Source organism: Halichondria panicea, chromosome 8 (assembly GCF_963675165.1).
Source record: "Halichondria panicea chromosome 8, odHalPani1.1, whole genome shotgun sequence".
Classification (NCBI taxonomy): Eukaryota; Metazoa; Porifera; class Demospongiae; order Suberitida; family Halichondriidae; genus Halichondria; species Halichondria panicea.
Genome location: NC_087384.1, coordinates 4771383 through 4785947, shown reverse-complemented (window position 1 = coordinate 4785947; position 14565 = coordinate 4771383). Strand labels below are relative to the sequence as shown.

At 41.7% G+C, this 14565-nt stretch overlaps 3 protein-coding genes and 1 non-coding gene across 4 annotated transcripts; 2 read left to right on the top strand and 2 right to left on the bottom strand.

Moving 5' to 3' along the window:
* The first annotated feature begins 16 nt into the window (after nucleotides 1–16).
* Nucleotides 17–6079, top strand: LOC135340125 (uncharacterized). The gene is made up of 8 exons (XM_064536453.1): nucleotides 17–255; nucleotides 423–681; nucleotides 873–948; nucleotides 1004–1068; nucleotides 1197–1240; nucleotides 5366–5477; nucleotides 5522–5610; nucleotides 5751–6079. Exons 1-8 carry the CDS (start codon nucleotides 134–136, stop codon nucleotides 5938–5940), a joined length of 957 nt encoding a protein of 318 aa, XP_064392523.1. The 5' UTR covers nucleotides 17–133; the 3' UTR covers nucleotides 5941–6079.
* LOC135340126 (TNF receptor-associated factor 4-like) lies at nucleotides 1864–5275 on the bottom strand. The gene is made up of 3 exons (XM_064536454.1): nucleotides 5207–5275; nucleotides 4515–5148; nucleotides 1864–2712 (listed from the first exon to the last, which is right to left on the bottom strand). The coding sequence occupies exons 2-3, from the start codon at nucleotides 4975–4977 to the stop codon at nucleotides 2429–2431; spliced, it is 747 nt and encodes a 248-aa protein (XP_064392524.1). The 5' UTR covers nucleotides 4978–5148; nucleotides 5207–5275; the 3' UTR covers nucleotides 1864–2428.
* A 50-nt stretch (nucleotides 6080–6129) lies between the features above and the next one.
* On the bottom strand, nucleotides 6130–14558 carry LOC135340120 (AP-1 complex subunit beta-1-like). Its single transcript, XM_064536447.1, has 18 exons — nucleotides 14440–14558; nucleotides 14319–14384; nucleotides 13110–13215; nucleotides 12531–12780; nucleotides 12066–12252; nucleotides 11568–11773; nucleotides 11261–11415; nucleotides 10943–11083; nucleotides 10633–10759; nucleotides 10250–10377; nucleotides 9514–9975; nucleotides 9140–9285; nucleotides 8656–8705; nucleotides 8388–8561; nucleotides 7882–8027; nucleotides 7176–7390; nucleotides 6465–6700; nucleotides 6130–6267 (listed from the first exon to the last, which is right to left on the bottom strand). Exons 2-18 carry the CDS (start codon nucleotides 14353–14355, stop codon nucleotides 6193–6195), a joined length of 2841 nt encoding a protein of 946 aa, XP_064392517.1. The 5' UTR covers nucleotides 14356–14384; nucleotides 14440–14558; the 3' UTR covers nucleotides 6130–6192.
* Trnaa-agc (transfer RNA alanine (anticodon AGC)) lies at nucleotides 11138–11210 on the top strand. The gene has a single exon. It is a non-coding gene; the product is annotated as a tRNA-Ala (tRNA).
* Nucleotides 14559–14565: the final 7 nt, after the last annotated feature.

The following is a 14565-nucleotide window of genomic DNA, read 5'->3' as shown; positions in this document are numbered from 1 at the left end:
TAGCCACGCCCAATACTTCCAAGAGAGTCACCTTTGATCTTGTTCAGCTCTTGTATTTGTGGTCATATCTACAATTAGGTCAATTAGGTACGTGTCGACAGCAGTACTATAAACATAATATACTAGCTCTATCATGGCTAAATGCATCTGCCAACAGAAGAGTGACAACTCCAGTCTGCCTGTAAGCTATCCAACTCTGCAAGATGGAGGAGACCCTGTAAAACTGTTCCAAGAACATGGCTACTTTGTTGTGAGGTCAAATAAGCAATTGCTAAAACTGTGGTCCTATTTATTATGTCAAAATGGAATGAAACGACACTACAGTGGTCTACGTATAATAATCAATACTACTCTTTTTGGTATCTACATTTAATTATGTGTGCAGTTAAAATCATTTTGAATTATGTATTTTACTTACACAGGCAGCTACTCACATCTGAGGAAGTGGAGAGCATCAAGTCTGAGATCAGTGCGATCGTGGCCAAATGGTATACACAGTGGCTGGAAACTGGGATGGACGGCAACGACTGGGAGACAGCAGCCAATCGGGAGCCAGCCTGGAAGGAGGGCAGGTGGCAGCCAGCATCTGATAAGCCTGCTGACATTGAGCTCGGGTTCCGTAGACTGTATAGGATGACCCTAGAAAGCCAGCTCTTTGATAGGATAGCGAAACATGAGAAGGTACGATATGGAGGTGATTTGGTACTAAACATGCAGTCTCTTATTATCGCTCCATTATTCAGTGTTAAGAATCTAAATCACAAGTTTTAGATATAAAAAAAGTTTATGTAAAGTCGCAAGTCTATATCAATTACGACTTATTGTAAATATATTACCTACATGTATAGTTTAGTACCTTTAATTACTTGCAGATTGTCTCAACTGTGTCTAAACTCATTGGAAATGACATCAAGTTGCTTCAATCCATGGCTTTGCTCAAGCCACCAGGTAACGGCATACACAATGTCCTCAAGCTCTTGAACACGCGTAACAAATGATGCAGGTGCTTCAGAGAAAATGTGGCATCAGGATAATGGATATTTCCGTTTGAACCCATCAAGAATTATGGTGAGGGTTACATTACCCTACACAGTACATGCACCCATAATTATTGAATTATACAGGCCTATATTTATTTTTGCACAATGTATGCACTTCGAAGACAACATTAAACTCTACAATGCTCTGCACTGTAGGGAGTGTGGATAGCACTGGACCCTGCCAACTGTGCCAACGGGTGGTAAGCTGCCGGTTTACATGTATAGATGCAAGAATAGTAATTATTATACTTAATGTACCCGGTGTAGTGCTAAACATTTTCTGGGTGATACTAACTTAATGTTGCATACATTTGCACTTATTCGAGGCCTGTATACAATCCCCATTGAAATCGCGGCATGAAATAAATTGATCGCATGACATGTTTTCGTAGCCCCAAAACGCGTAATTTTATGCTCCTATTTCTAGCACTGGTAATAGGTAATATTCGAGTGCCAAAATTTAATGTTCACGAATTACAACAGTAATAGTAATGGATAGTAATCGACGGCTATTGGCCATATGCACCTTGCAGCCTGCAACAGAGACATAATTATTTATAATGACCTATGTTTTGTACATTAAATTGCATACTCGCCTCATGATTTCTTATCTCTGATAGAGTCAAACATTACTTCCACTGATCAATCCTAGGACTACGACAATAATTATCTCCTTTGGAAATGCTTTATCTTTCCTTTACATGTATATCTATGGTTCAACATCTTTTATTATTATTTTGCTCGTAATTACCACCTCTGCACCAAGGAATGTTAGTGTCTTGGATTCTTAGCTACGTATTCCAGTATATGTATATTATTATAGTATTCATGATCCAACAGTAATAACACGAGTGTACGTATATACAATTGTAAGTGATAATTGATAATCCAGTTCAGCAAATGTACGTTCAGAGTCTAAATCAACCACGGCTTGTTGGTGGCAGATATTTCCACTTTGTTGACCATCAAGAAGAGACGATCATTCTGCACAAAATTTCCAAAGTCACTTTGATGACAGTGAAGTAGACAAGGCTCTCCCCATCCAACAGTGCTCTTTCCTTCAGCTGCGCTGACTCTTTTATTTTTGTCACTTTCTCTTCTCTCCTGGAACTTTGCACATCCTGGGACATGGTTGATGTCACTCGTCTGATTCAGAATGCTAAAGTACACAATACCAGCAAATGGCCATACCAAGTTGTCATCATTCTCCCCGTGACAGAGGCAAGCTTTGACAGAAACGGTGTGCCCACCAGAACGACTGACGATAGTAATCCTAATGTACAACTTGTACCCTTTAGAATGAGTGTAGAAGGGAGGGCTCGACCAAGCATTTCTAGAACTACGGTACAGTTCAAAACTAGTCATCTTGAACACTACTGGAGGGAGATTCATTTCGTACCAAGCTGTGCTTTCATTTCAGCCAGTTGTAGTTCTAGCAAATTCACCTTCTGGACAGCCATTTTCAGATGCTCCTCAGCACAGATTTTCTCGTGTGCACTCATATCGTCACTTGAAGCCTTTATATTGCAACCGATGGACGAGTACTTGCAAAGTAGCACACCATTGGTGCATTCATTGAGATGGGCCCCTATCTTCCGAAGTTCTCCCTCCCATTTGCAGCCATGTACCTCGTTGCTACACTTCACAATTAGAGCCTCAATGTCTCGATTACCTGTACAAATACATGCAGTTACACAGAACATTTAGCTCAACCTGAGACATGTGCACACACGCATATCTCTTGTTGAACACATATAGACTCCTTGCAAAAGGCGAGGCTTAAAGTGACTGCCATGCCATGTTGGTGTACACATCCAATAATTAATACCACTGCATACAACAGCACAAATAGACCTTCACTTCGTGCATGTATACATTTCTTTGGAATACTAAAATCACACTATCATGTTATTGTGAGTACATATATCGTATTGAGTGAAATTTTTATGGCACTTAAATTTTCGTGGAACGGCCTCTAAAACCATTGAATAAAATAATATCGCGCTATTTGGTCAAACGCCGTTGTGTCTTCCGTTAGTTAAGCATTTCGTTGACCTAATTTTCATTGAGGATTGTTAACCTACGAAAACAGCGAAACTTTCGCGCTATAATGCACTATATCCATGTCTTTGAACCATTCAAAAAGTCGATTGGCTGCATGTATAGGTCACAGATCAGTTTGTTTTCTTCATTGAGAGTTTTCATATTGGCACGATACACCAGTCTGGGAACTATTTAGATCTGCCTTCGTATCAATCACACTGGGGCTCAGGCAATGACCTCCTTCTTACTTTCTGCACCATATTCAGCTAGCTTAGCCAGTGCAGCACTATTCCACACAGGATGTCTAGAGCTGCGTGACTCATCCTGCTTGCAACAACACAAAAACAAGCGGGAAGGCTGGGGCAAGCCACTTCTTTATAGTACTAGGAAGTTATATATAATTATGCCTCGGTGCGCATGCGCAAGCGAGGTATACGGTATAGTGTGTGTGTGTCTGTGTCTGTGTAGACTGCTATAACTGCTCAAGGATCAATGAAGTGTAAGTAAGAGTTTCTATAGGCTTCTAGTCATGTTTTCTTGGATTTTAATTCGTGGATTTGCAAAATAATGCTTCGTTCTCGAGTTATGCCTAGTTTAGCTTACTTGGAATGCCATTGCAGCCTTTTAAGAAGAGTGCGTAGAAAAACCTGTTCACCGAGTGTTGCTACTCTACTTAGTACAGTAGACTCTCGCTACTCCGGCTCTCTGAAGTACGGCCACCTCGATATACCGGCCATTTGGCTTGGCACGGAATGCTAGCTATATGTTTACTGCACAAAACTACCCTGAAGTACGGCCACTCGCTATTCCGTTTACCGGCCAGTGCTGGCTGTCCCAAACAAGGTTTTCAATGTAATTTTATACGTATTTATTACGGCCGGATATGACGTTTGGGTGTGGTTTAGCAATGGATTACACTTAAATAGAGAACAGAATGATTCATTATCCCTCGAGACAAGAACTGCAAAAGTAGTCATTAGATTCGAGGTAAGGTTGTTTTTAAGCCGTGGCTATTTCCTGAGCTACAGCCACCTCGCTATTCCGGCCAAGCTGCATGGTCCCAAGGGTGACCGGATTAGCGAGAGTCTACTGTAGTTAGCTCTGGATGCACTAGAACGCTAGCTATTGATAGCTGCAAGAGTGAGAAGAGAGCTGCAAGGTTCTACTGATGCAGCCATTGATTTTAGGCTAGAACTTTTGGCATCGATCGTTTTTAAGAACAATCATGGTCGATCATTACCCACTCTTTCAGTTTGCATGCAGCTAATGCAACAAAATGTTCATCCGGGCACACAGTACTTGCAGTGTGCGTAGGCGAAAAAGATGTAATAACACGCCTTAGGGGTCTATAATTATTAATACGCCTATAAATTATAATAAGAGAAAAATATAATTATGGGGGAAGGGGGGCTATAACTAGCAATTACTTACTTTTCTTGTCAGGGAAGTTCTGCCACCTCTTCTGTCGACAGTTTGGGCAGACTTTATTCTGAGATAGCTTGAGCTTATGCAGACACACCCTGCAGAAGATTTTGCCGCAACAGTCTACTTGCTGAGCATTTCTGGCTACTCCCGTGCATATCAAACATACAAGTGCTCCCGGAACATTGCACACAAATTTGTAGTCATATCCAGGCTCTTCATCCTCGACACTTGCTATAGTTTGAGGAGGGGGCACATCATCATCAGAAACAAAGGGATTATAGGAGTTATCACTGTACTGATAACTAGAATGCGTCGGTAGATCATGGGGACAGTACATCCATCCATGGTCATCACTGTATGATGATCTATCACTGTCAACGTCGTAGTACATGCCGAGTAGCTCTGCAATAAGAGGGGATGTGCTGTCTCTGTCTCTGTCTCTGTCTCCACTACCTGTACCTGTAGCCATGTCTCTGTTAAATCAGTCTGTCACCTCAGCGCTTGATTTGTTTACCATGCAGAGCTGTTCACATGGTCTATAAAATTGCACATGTGCAGAGTAGATATTTGCATTTCCCAAATATTCAAATTTGTTCACCTATTAATTAATTCAAATTATTTTTTCGCACTTGATATCAGCCTATTATTCAACATACACAGATAAATTATATAGCACCAAAAAATGGAATGGGGCATACCTTTTTAATTTCAGCAGAGAAATAACAACTTTAGCACAAAAAACTAATTATTTACTGCCAATGTAAAATGTGGGCGTGTTCTGAGCTACTGCGCATGTGCAACTCAATGAATATCTATTTTCACATTCACGCTTACTCCACACACATGCATGCACACAGTATGCACATCCTTCCCCAGCCATATACTGAAGACGGTCAGTTTTACAAGCATGCTGCTAATGTTGACTTTCACATAGAGTATGGTATGGTGGACAGACCTAATCCAAGCGATGTACGTTCCACCGTTCATGATAAAATGTTACGATGTCATTGCAGGTTGTCCCCATTATTCTCAACCCTGGAGATGCTCTGATGTTTCATAGTCACCTCGCTCATTACACTCCTCCTAACAACTCTGAAACAAGGTTTGATTTAGAATGTAGACCAATACACGCTATTTCAGCAATTCTTTTACGAGAAGGTATAGCAGCTAGATCTAATCTAGTACAGTATTAATTCCTAGTGCAATTATGATTATGACTGTACGTATGTATACCAACTGCAGGAGACGCAGTGTTCAGTTTCACTACGCCTCCTCTGAGTGCCAACGAATCAAATGCCCAAAGGAAGAGGGCGGAGCTGATCATGGGATGTACTTTGACTGTGATCCGGAATGCCAGGAGCAGAAGTACTACTACTACAAGAAGGGGGAGACCCTAATCAGTGGCCGTGACTTTGGTGAAGGATACGTTTAACATTGATTGCGTGTTAGCAAAAAACAAACCTTGTGTTGATTTCTGTTGATCTCTGTGTTTATACCGTTTTATGTGCACTATAGTACTGTACACTATATAGCATTTTTTAGCATGAAGAAAATTGTTAGTCATAATAAAAGTAATACACACCTATGCGGTATAACCCAAAATGAACTCTAACCCTATACAAAATCGCATACTAAGTAGCCGTACGTACACTGTTTCTTTCAGTCTAATAGTCCACAAGCTTAACTATTGACTAAGGATGTCGCTGATGATCTTCTGGAAGCCGGGCACAACATCAGCAACTACCGTCTTCAGGGAAAGCTGAAAATCGGGAGACACAACATAATAATTGTGATTAAACTACAATAAGCTTCTACAGTAGGTTCAGTTTTAATACAATTTACGTCCTAATTGCCTGGAATATTCATAAACATACAGTACATAATAATTCTAAAATGTATACAGTCTGTTTATTGGGAAACACAAAACATGGATATATACAATCATCTATCTCTCACCTGAATGCTATTTTCAGGAGATATCTTGAGCTCAGCCAACACCTTGATGTTGTTGATGAAGCTAGCGGACATGTAGAGGAGCTGTTGGTCACCAACAGCGCGATTGGCTATCTTAAAGATATTGTTAGCCTCTAGTTTCTTCTCCACCTCATCAGGGCTGGCAGAGACGTTGATGGTGGATTGGTACTCGTTCTGAGCTGGAATGTTCTTCCAGGTGGCAAGGAACTCCATTTTCTCTGGGAAAGGACAACAAAATGAATAACTTGAAGTAGTACAGGTGCATTATCGAATACATGTACGTAAACTGTATGTACATGTACGTTGTGTAGACATTTTAAAGGTTAATCAATGAATGCAAGACAAGGCAATAGCTTGAACTTGACAGAATCACCTACATGTACAACACACAATTGTCAAGTGCTTTGTACAATTATACCCCTTCTTCCTACATGTACACGAATCTACACAATTATAACAGTTGGAACCTCAATAAATTTTTTCTCTACAACATGGACTACATTGTAATTGACCAGTACCATTGGTAATTTCTCATATACATGTATATACGTGTACATACATGTATGCACAGATGATCACGGGCCCTACATGTATATTTGTGGAGCTGTATATCAGTTAAGTGGGTGGGTGGACTACGTACAGAATTAGGCGTGGCTCTGGACCAAGGGGGGTTCTACAGTATTGATCACTCACCCATTTTCCCATCTTCCTGAAGGAGCACGTTCATATTCATAGTAATGGCCAAATAGTGCACTCCAATGTTATTCTTGATGGCCACTTGTAGCAGAGTGAGTGGGTTCATTCTCTGGACCCCTCCTCCAGGGTTGATAAGTAGACTGGTGTTGGCAGGCTGGTTGGGCAGCAATGGAGTCTGGACTACCAACGGAGCACCGTTTATCAGCCCAAAACTGCAGAGAATGAGTACATGTACATGTACATTCAGTATATAAGAATCTTTTAGAAACAGGTAAGGCAAGGCTAAAAAAGAAACGACTGGTTGACTAAATGTTCAGCCTGCCTATCAGGAATTAGGCATCTATAGAAATGCCGAAAATTTAAAAACTTTAATTGGAAGGATATTCCCTAAAACGTTTCTCCTGTACTGGGCCACAGCTACATACAAGACATAAATGTCTTGTATGTAGCACAGGTGTATTGCAAATTTGCAATCCACCTGTGCTACATATCACATACCTGTGATATATAGCATATACGTGTGATATACAATGTACATGCATATACATACTACATAATCTGCACTATACGTACACACACACAAACAACAAAAAAGCTAAATACTGTACATGCACGTAAGAGGAAGGGCTCCCTTGAAAAAAAGTTGTTTCAGTAATGGCCCGATAGAGTTACTGGACTCTGGACTGCCATATAACTCACTTACCTGTTCTTGTTAAACTGGATGGCAAAGTCTCCCATTGGCATGAGGGCCCTGTTGGTGAATGTCATGTCGGCAAATATCTGACCAGCAGCACGACGGAATGTCCCACTGATTTCCATGCCCTTGCCAGTCTGAGCATTAATCCACACCTGGAGAAGACAGTTGAGTAATTTCAATTATGTACATGTACAGTTTCATTCTTTTTCTACACACATGTAACAGACAGATGGATATGTTTATAGTACCCATTTCAGAACAGTTAAAATGGTTCTAGAGAAACGGCTATGTTTATTTCTATAGAAAATTAAAGACAACAGATGCTACTGTAACGTATATACAATGTAGCGCATCTGTTAATTGTCTTTGGGATGTTAGGCTCCCATAGAATTTCACATCAACACACACGTCTCCAAGGACTATAAAATGCAGCTCTTTTAATGGAGTGCTCCACCTCAATTTGTTCTACTGTACAGTGTACGTGCCTCAGCTAGTATCAACACTCAGCTTACCTCTTTAGGTGGGGTGTAGAATGTGGGTCCGCTGCTACTGCCGACACCCATTCCTCCCATTCCTCCAAATCCTCCCAGACCTCCCAGGAAGTCCAGCCCCCCACCACTAGATACAGGCGCAGCCATACTCATAGGAGGCTGGAAACCAAGGCCAGTGGACGCCATTGGATCAAACTGGGAGATAGAAAATCCGTGATATTTGTGGTTTATATTACTACACTAACAGTACATGTATGTGTACAGTTGTACGGGTAGGTACTGAACCCACCTGTAGTCCAGACAGGTCAGAACTTAGAAGATCAGCAAGACTTCCTCCACCTGAAAACATGAAGATCAGTACCGTAAATATTACTAGAATATTTTGCTGGTGAAAAACCTTTGCGAATGAGCCAAATCAGCAGAAAATTTGACCCTTTGCGATCTAACTATTCCGTTCTGGCAAGGATTTACTTAATTAGGTTTTGTGGATTTTATTGTTGCAAATTGATCAACCCTCGCAAAATTCGCAAATGTTTGATGCTCGCAAAACATTCTAGTAATACGGTACTATACATCGACAGATAGAGATCTACGTGTATATGTACAATGTTTGCACACGCAATTATGCACCATGAAATTGGGCGTGGCACAGTTTTCAAAATTGTAATTACATGCATTGTACGTACTTCAAACCACCTCGCCACTACAAACCCCCGTACACTACCACTACAAACCATCGTACACTGCCACTAAAGCCAGTAATAAATACTCACCTAGGTCAACAGGAGCTGCTGGATTGGAGCCAATGTCCAGAGAGAGAAGGTCTCCTATGAGCAGATTGTCCCCTCCCTGATCGGCCTGGATCACCGTCGGCTGTATCGCAGCAGGAGCTTGCTCCTCAGTAGACTGGGAAGACGAACTGGAGGAAAGGGTGAGGTACATGTAAGAAGAGGTGCATTAACAACTCAGTAGTACAGCAACTAGTATATACATTTAACACTGTACATGTATACACTGTACATGAGGGCGAAGATATACAACACAGTAAGAAACACAGTAAGATTGAAAAGCATGTGTACTGTACCAATATGCGTACATGAAAATACTACAAACATCAACTTGCAACAGTTACACATAACCAACTTACGGCTCAGCTCTTGGTTGGAGGGTCATTCTCTTGACAGGCACCTTGCCCTCCACAAACGCAGATGGCGGCTTATGATACACTGAAGCAAGGGTCGATATATGGCAGATGAGCTCGTCCAACAGGCCAGGCTCGAGAAGGTCAGTTTCCTCAGAGATGGTCGGTTTCTCAGCCAGCACCACGTCTTTAGCGGCTGCCGGATCAGTGGAGAGCAGTCTCCAGTAGATGTAGCCCCTGTCTCGCAGGTCAGGGTTGTCACTGTCCTGCGTGGCCAGGCTGAGCACGCTCTGTACCAGCTCCTGGGTGTCAGCTGGTCGTTTGAGGAAGAGCTTGACGGTTGAAGTGAGGAGTTGCAGTTGGACTTGTGCGTTCTCGTCGTGGAAGTTCTCCACGAAGGAGCTGAGTAGTTCATCGACATTGTCAATACGGTCGCAGTACTCACCCAGGATCCAGATCATGGAGGCTCTGTGCAGAAAGCAATAACACAGTCAAAAGCAGAAGCTGTACAAACATGTACACACATCAGTAATGTACAGACACTCCATTAATTTTGTGTAGACTGATAGAATTGAAACGACATACACGTACGTGTACATGTATACCCCCAAGGACGTAAACCAAACAGGTTTAATTTCAAGGCACAACACAATGGCCATGTACATTCAAAACATTGTCTTGTCTTTTACAAAGAAGCACAGTATACAGAATGATGATAATTTATATTAATTATAACTCTAACCTGGCCTCTGGTTCATCGAGGGAGTCCAGATTCTCACAGAGTGTGGAGATGATGCTCTCATACTTGTTGGGATACTTTCTGAAGATATCCTTTATCACCACCACAGCTTCTTGAACCACATATGTCACCTACTCACAGAAAAGAGTATCAACGGAAAAGAACAGTGTAGATATCACCCCCCATGTTAATGCACAAAGCAGTTAAACTTTTACTATTGTATAGTACATCATGTGATACACTTGTATGTATGTTTTTGCACCTGGCTGATGTACTACATATCTACCTTGAATAGTACACAAAGAACACAGATTACAACATGACACTAAACTACTTCACTTTCCTTCTCAAGAAGGTAACCTGACGTGTATGTTTTACTCGCCCACCTTTGTCTGGATAAGTTCCACCAGGGTGCTGACACAACGCTCAGAGGCTGACTCCACCTTGATGGCACATCGACCAATCGCACGCACTGATTTACGCACAAAGTCCACATCCACCTCGGCCGCATACCTAGTGTGTGTCGTATAAATGTAAATATTTTCTTATGATGAGGTATACCAACAGCTAGTAGGGATATACTGCTCAAGCTCAACAGAATATTTTAAAAAGTGGCCTAAATGGCACAATCCACTCTAGTATCACCTTGTACAACTATACTGCTGCATGATACACTACGATTATAGTACTACTCACTCTTTCAGCTCTGCCAAAACATTGCCAATGTTTGCAGGAGTGGCTAGGCGAATCATGATGTCCAACTTCTCCAGTTTCACGTAGATAGGGTCATTGTACTTGACAAAGAAAACCTTGATGTCCTCCTTCAGAATGTCAGGTCTGCAGTGAGTAGCACAAGATAAATGCAGTGAATGCAATCATTTAGACATGACTGGGGGATTAGCTCAAATGGTAGAGCGCTCGCTTAGCATGCGAGAGGTACCGGGATCGATACCCGGATTCTCCACAGTTAATTTTTTTTACACATTGTGTTATAATTTTTTCAAGTTTTGTTACCTCTTTTGGACAATCAAATTGATGTTCCTGAGAGCAACAAATTGGATTTCAGGTTCAGCAGAGAGCAGTGTCACAAGTGGGGGAGCCAGCTTCTTAGTCAATTGGGTGAAGTAAGAGGAATCAGAAGAGAGAACCTCCATGAACCTCATGAGCACCTGCATGGCATGGCACACGTTAGACCTCAAATACAGACATCGAGCCACTCTTATAATTATGAATGAGATGGTTCTCTTTCTACAGTCTTGAGCTCAAGTACTAAATCACATTACTATCAGTATGCATTCACAGTGGCTATATGTACATGTACCTTAACAGCAGAGAGGACAACAGCTGCATTGGCGTGTGAGAGGCGAGGTGTGACACGTTCACAAACGTTTTGGGCCTCCTGCTCACTCTCTGGTGAGTAGTTAGAGAGAGAGTCGAGGATGAACACTTGGCCCCACTCTGTGCACTCATTGAGGGCAGTGAGCAGCTTGTTGATGGTGGGCATGTCCAGGTCAGTCAGGGCAGCAGCTGGAGGAGGTGAGTTTGTAGTAGTAGCACATGTACATTTTGTAGCAAATAAGGGTACAAAGTATACATGTATTAAAGAAATAGAGCTATGTATACGTCCAGTAGAAAGTATGTAGAATGTCCTGTAAACGTACATTATACTAACGTACAAGTTATGCATTTATAGCGTTATATAAACACAAGAATGACAGAATAACAAATCAGTTTGCTGTCAACTAAACACTACTACCTTACTCACACTAACACAATGTAACGTTTGTGCGATGGAACAGTACAAACACTAGGCACTCACCAGTGGGGGAGACCTCCCCAATCTCAGCAAGGGCAGCGACGGCATTGGCAACAACCATGGGGGTGGAGTCTGATAGGAGGTCCTTGAGCAGGTCTAGAAAGCCTTGGTCCTCCACCAGCTGGTTGTTGATGTCGTGCAACTTGGCCACACACACAGCTGCAGTCTTACGCACATAGGGGTCATCATCCTGTGGCATGGAAGAAGTAATCACATGTAATCATACTGGCCTTCTGATACAAAATTGAATGGTATAATAATTGCATAAGGTAGTCTATACACAGATTACATGTACACAGTAAGGTGAAACTGTACAGTTTGAGGGGGAAATCTTGAGGTTTGTCACATTATTGTGGGCAAGAAGCACAGCAACCGTACATAGATACTAATTAGTACATGCACGTGTATTCCCACCATCCAGTTCCATACATGTACAGCTAGCTAACCACCTACTACATGTAGCTTCACCTTGAGACATTTCCTGAGGGGCTCACAGAGATACTCGGTGATTTTGTCCACCCTAATGCAGCCCATGGTTCGCACAGCCAGAGCCCTAATGAGAGGGTTCGGGTCCTCGCAGTCCTTGGAGAAGGTGTTCACAGCCAGAATGGCAAGGTCTGGTTGAGTCTTGGCATAGTTCATCAGGTATAGGTACACCAGTTTCTTCAACTCGAGGTTATCCGTTTGCATGCAGTTGACTACGTCGGCGAATAGAGAACTGTGTGTGTGTGTGTTTGTGGGTAGGGACATTCATAAACTCTTAGTGTGATGAATATAAGGCCTCACATGACCTGTGGTGGGCGTAATGGATAATCAGAGTGGAATTGAGAGCCTATAGAGTTACACTAGACATCACTGCATGCCACATGTGCAGTGTACATGTGGTACATAATGAAAACAACACGCTCTTTTTCAGACCAAACACAAAATCTGCCGCATGCCTAATACATGTAGTTAACAAAACAAACTACATGCATGTACATACGTGTGTACTATAAATGTTCCCCTCATGTAAACATACACCACAAATTGACAGTGGCAGCTCACCTGACATCTTTGCCAACAGTCATACTGGCAATGATCTTCTTGACTGCCTCTTTTTTCTTCTCTTTCTTGTCACTCTGAAGGTCTGCCTTCATCTCAGCGAGCTCACCTGAAATAACAAATATTAATAGTATACCGTATAGCGCAAAATTTTTGAGGGGCTTAATTTTTGCTGATTTCGTGGGTCAGCAATAAGTCCACAAAATTTTTAGAATTATCTGCTATAACGTGCAAAGATTAAAGGCGTGGCTTCCGGTAAGCAGTCAATCCACGAACATTGTGCAACGATGCTTTTAGAGGCCATTCCACGAAATATAAGTGCCTCGAAAATGTTGCGCTATACGGTACGTGACAATATTCTGAAGTTTTAAAGGAGTTAGCGACGCTTCAGATTTATTGCAAGCCATAATCAGCGGAAACATTTCTGTTTAATATAAGCCTTGGTAAATTATCTCGTATCTCGTCTAGCATTAGATATGCTATCTACATTGTACACCTGTAGATAGCCTCGATTCCAATCCCCGAAAAGAGGAACCAGTATTCACTATTTGTACACGTGTGTACTCAATAGTAAAGTAAAACTCTCTGTAGAACTTGAGCATGCAACAGGGTGGTGGTTAGTTATAAAGAAAGAGGTAATCTAGTACACGAAATATAAAAAAACAACATCGTCATGTACCTAAGGTCAATTATTTCTAAGTGCATTTCTGCAGACTGTAGTGTGGGACAATTGGCTCTCCACGTTTATTGATGACCTAGTTCCTCTGATCACCATATAAATGGTGGATCTCAACATCAGAGAAAGCATAAAACAAGTGCGTAGCAGCTAGGTAAATAGATTTAGCACTATTTTTGTATAATGACATCATTATGAGTGAAACGGATAATAATGACCGCCTGGGAAGTGGTTTATGAAAAACAATCTCTGGCCTAAAGAGGCTGGTACCCTCACTAGACCGATTACAAATCTAAATGTAGAATAAGAATACGGACAAATACACTACAAATTTTGGTATTGAGACACATATGCATACTAGGCCGTTTGCCTGGAATCGAGGCTAATCTGTACGTACGTACGTCACAACCCTTAATAATATTTCTCAGATCAATAGGGAGACTATTGTGACCTGGTTGTGTAAAAATCTTTTAATGATTTCTAGCCTAATGATCAGTGGGGCTAATTATGAGTATAGTGAGTCTTAGAGGTAGTACCCTTCTTGGTGGTAGTGAAGTACTTGGCATCAGTCATACTGGCTGCTCAAATGTCTGTGTCGTCAACTGCAGACAGAAATAGTAGCATAGGTTCTCTCGCACATGATTTGTTTTTACTTACCAGCTACAGAAAAACAGTCAAGTCCAAAGAAAGCTCAGTTTTGAAGACCCTTGCTTTATAAATCTTTGCAAAGAACCTAAATGTTCTAATTAACCGAAATTTTGAACAGCCACGCCCTCTCTCCAG

What these genes read in the sequence shown, in the direction of transcription:
- LOC135340120 (XM_064536447.1), bottom strand. Translation starts at nt 14,355, where the DNA reads ATGACTGATGCCAAGTACTTCACTACCACCAAGAAGG. An exon ending in GTTTTGGCAGAGCTGAAAGA is followed by an intron (nt 10,760 to 10,942) that starts GTGAGTAGTACT and finishes GACACACACTAG; the next exon opens with GTATGCGGCCGAGGTGGATG. An exon ending in TCAGGAAGATGGGAAAATGG is followed by an intron (nt 6,701 to 7,175) that starts GTGAGTGATCAA and finishes GTCCTTTCCCAG; the next exon opens with AGAAAATGGAGTTCCTTGCC.
- LOC135340126 (XM_064536454.1), bottom strand. Translation starts at nt 4,977, where the DNA reads ATGGCTACAGGTACAGGTAGTGGAGACAGAGACAGAGACAGAGACAGC. An exon ending in GAACTTCCCTGACAAGAAAA is followed by an intron (nt 2,713 to 4,514) that starts GTAAGTAATTGC and finishes GTATTTGTACAG; the next exon opens with GTAATCGAGACATTGAGGCT.
- LOC135340125 (XM_064536453.1), top strand. Translation starts at nt 134, where the DNA reads ATGGCTAAATGCATCTGCCAACAGAAGAGTGACAACTCCAGTCTGCCT. An exon ending in TGAACCCATCAAGAATTATG is followed by an intron (nt 1,069 to 1,196) that starts GTGAGGGTTACA and finishes TCTGCACTGTAG; the next exon opens with GGAGTGTGGATAGCACTGGA. An exon ending in GCCAACTGTGCCAACGGGTG is followed by an intron (nt 1,241 to 5,365) that starts GTAAGCTGCCGG and finishes GCATGCACACAG; the next exon opens with TATGCACATCCTTCCCCAGC.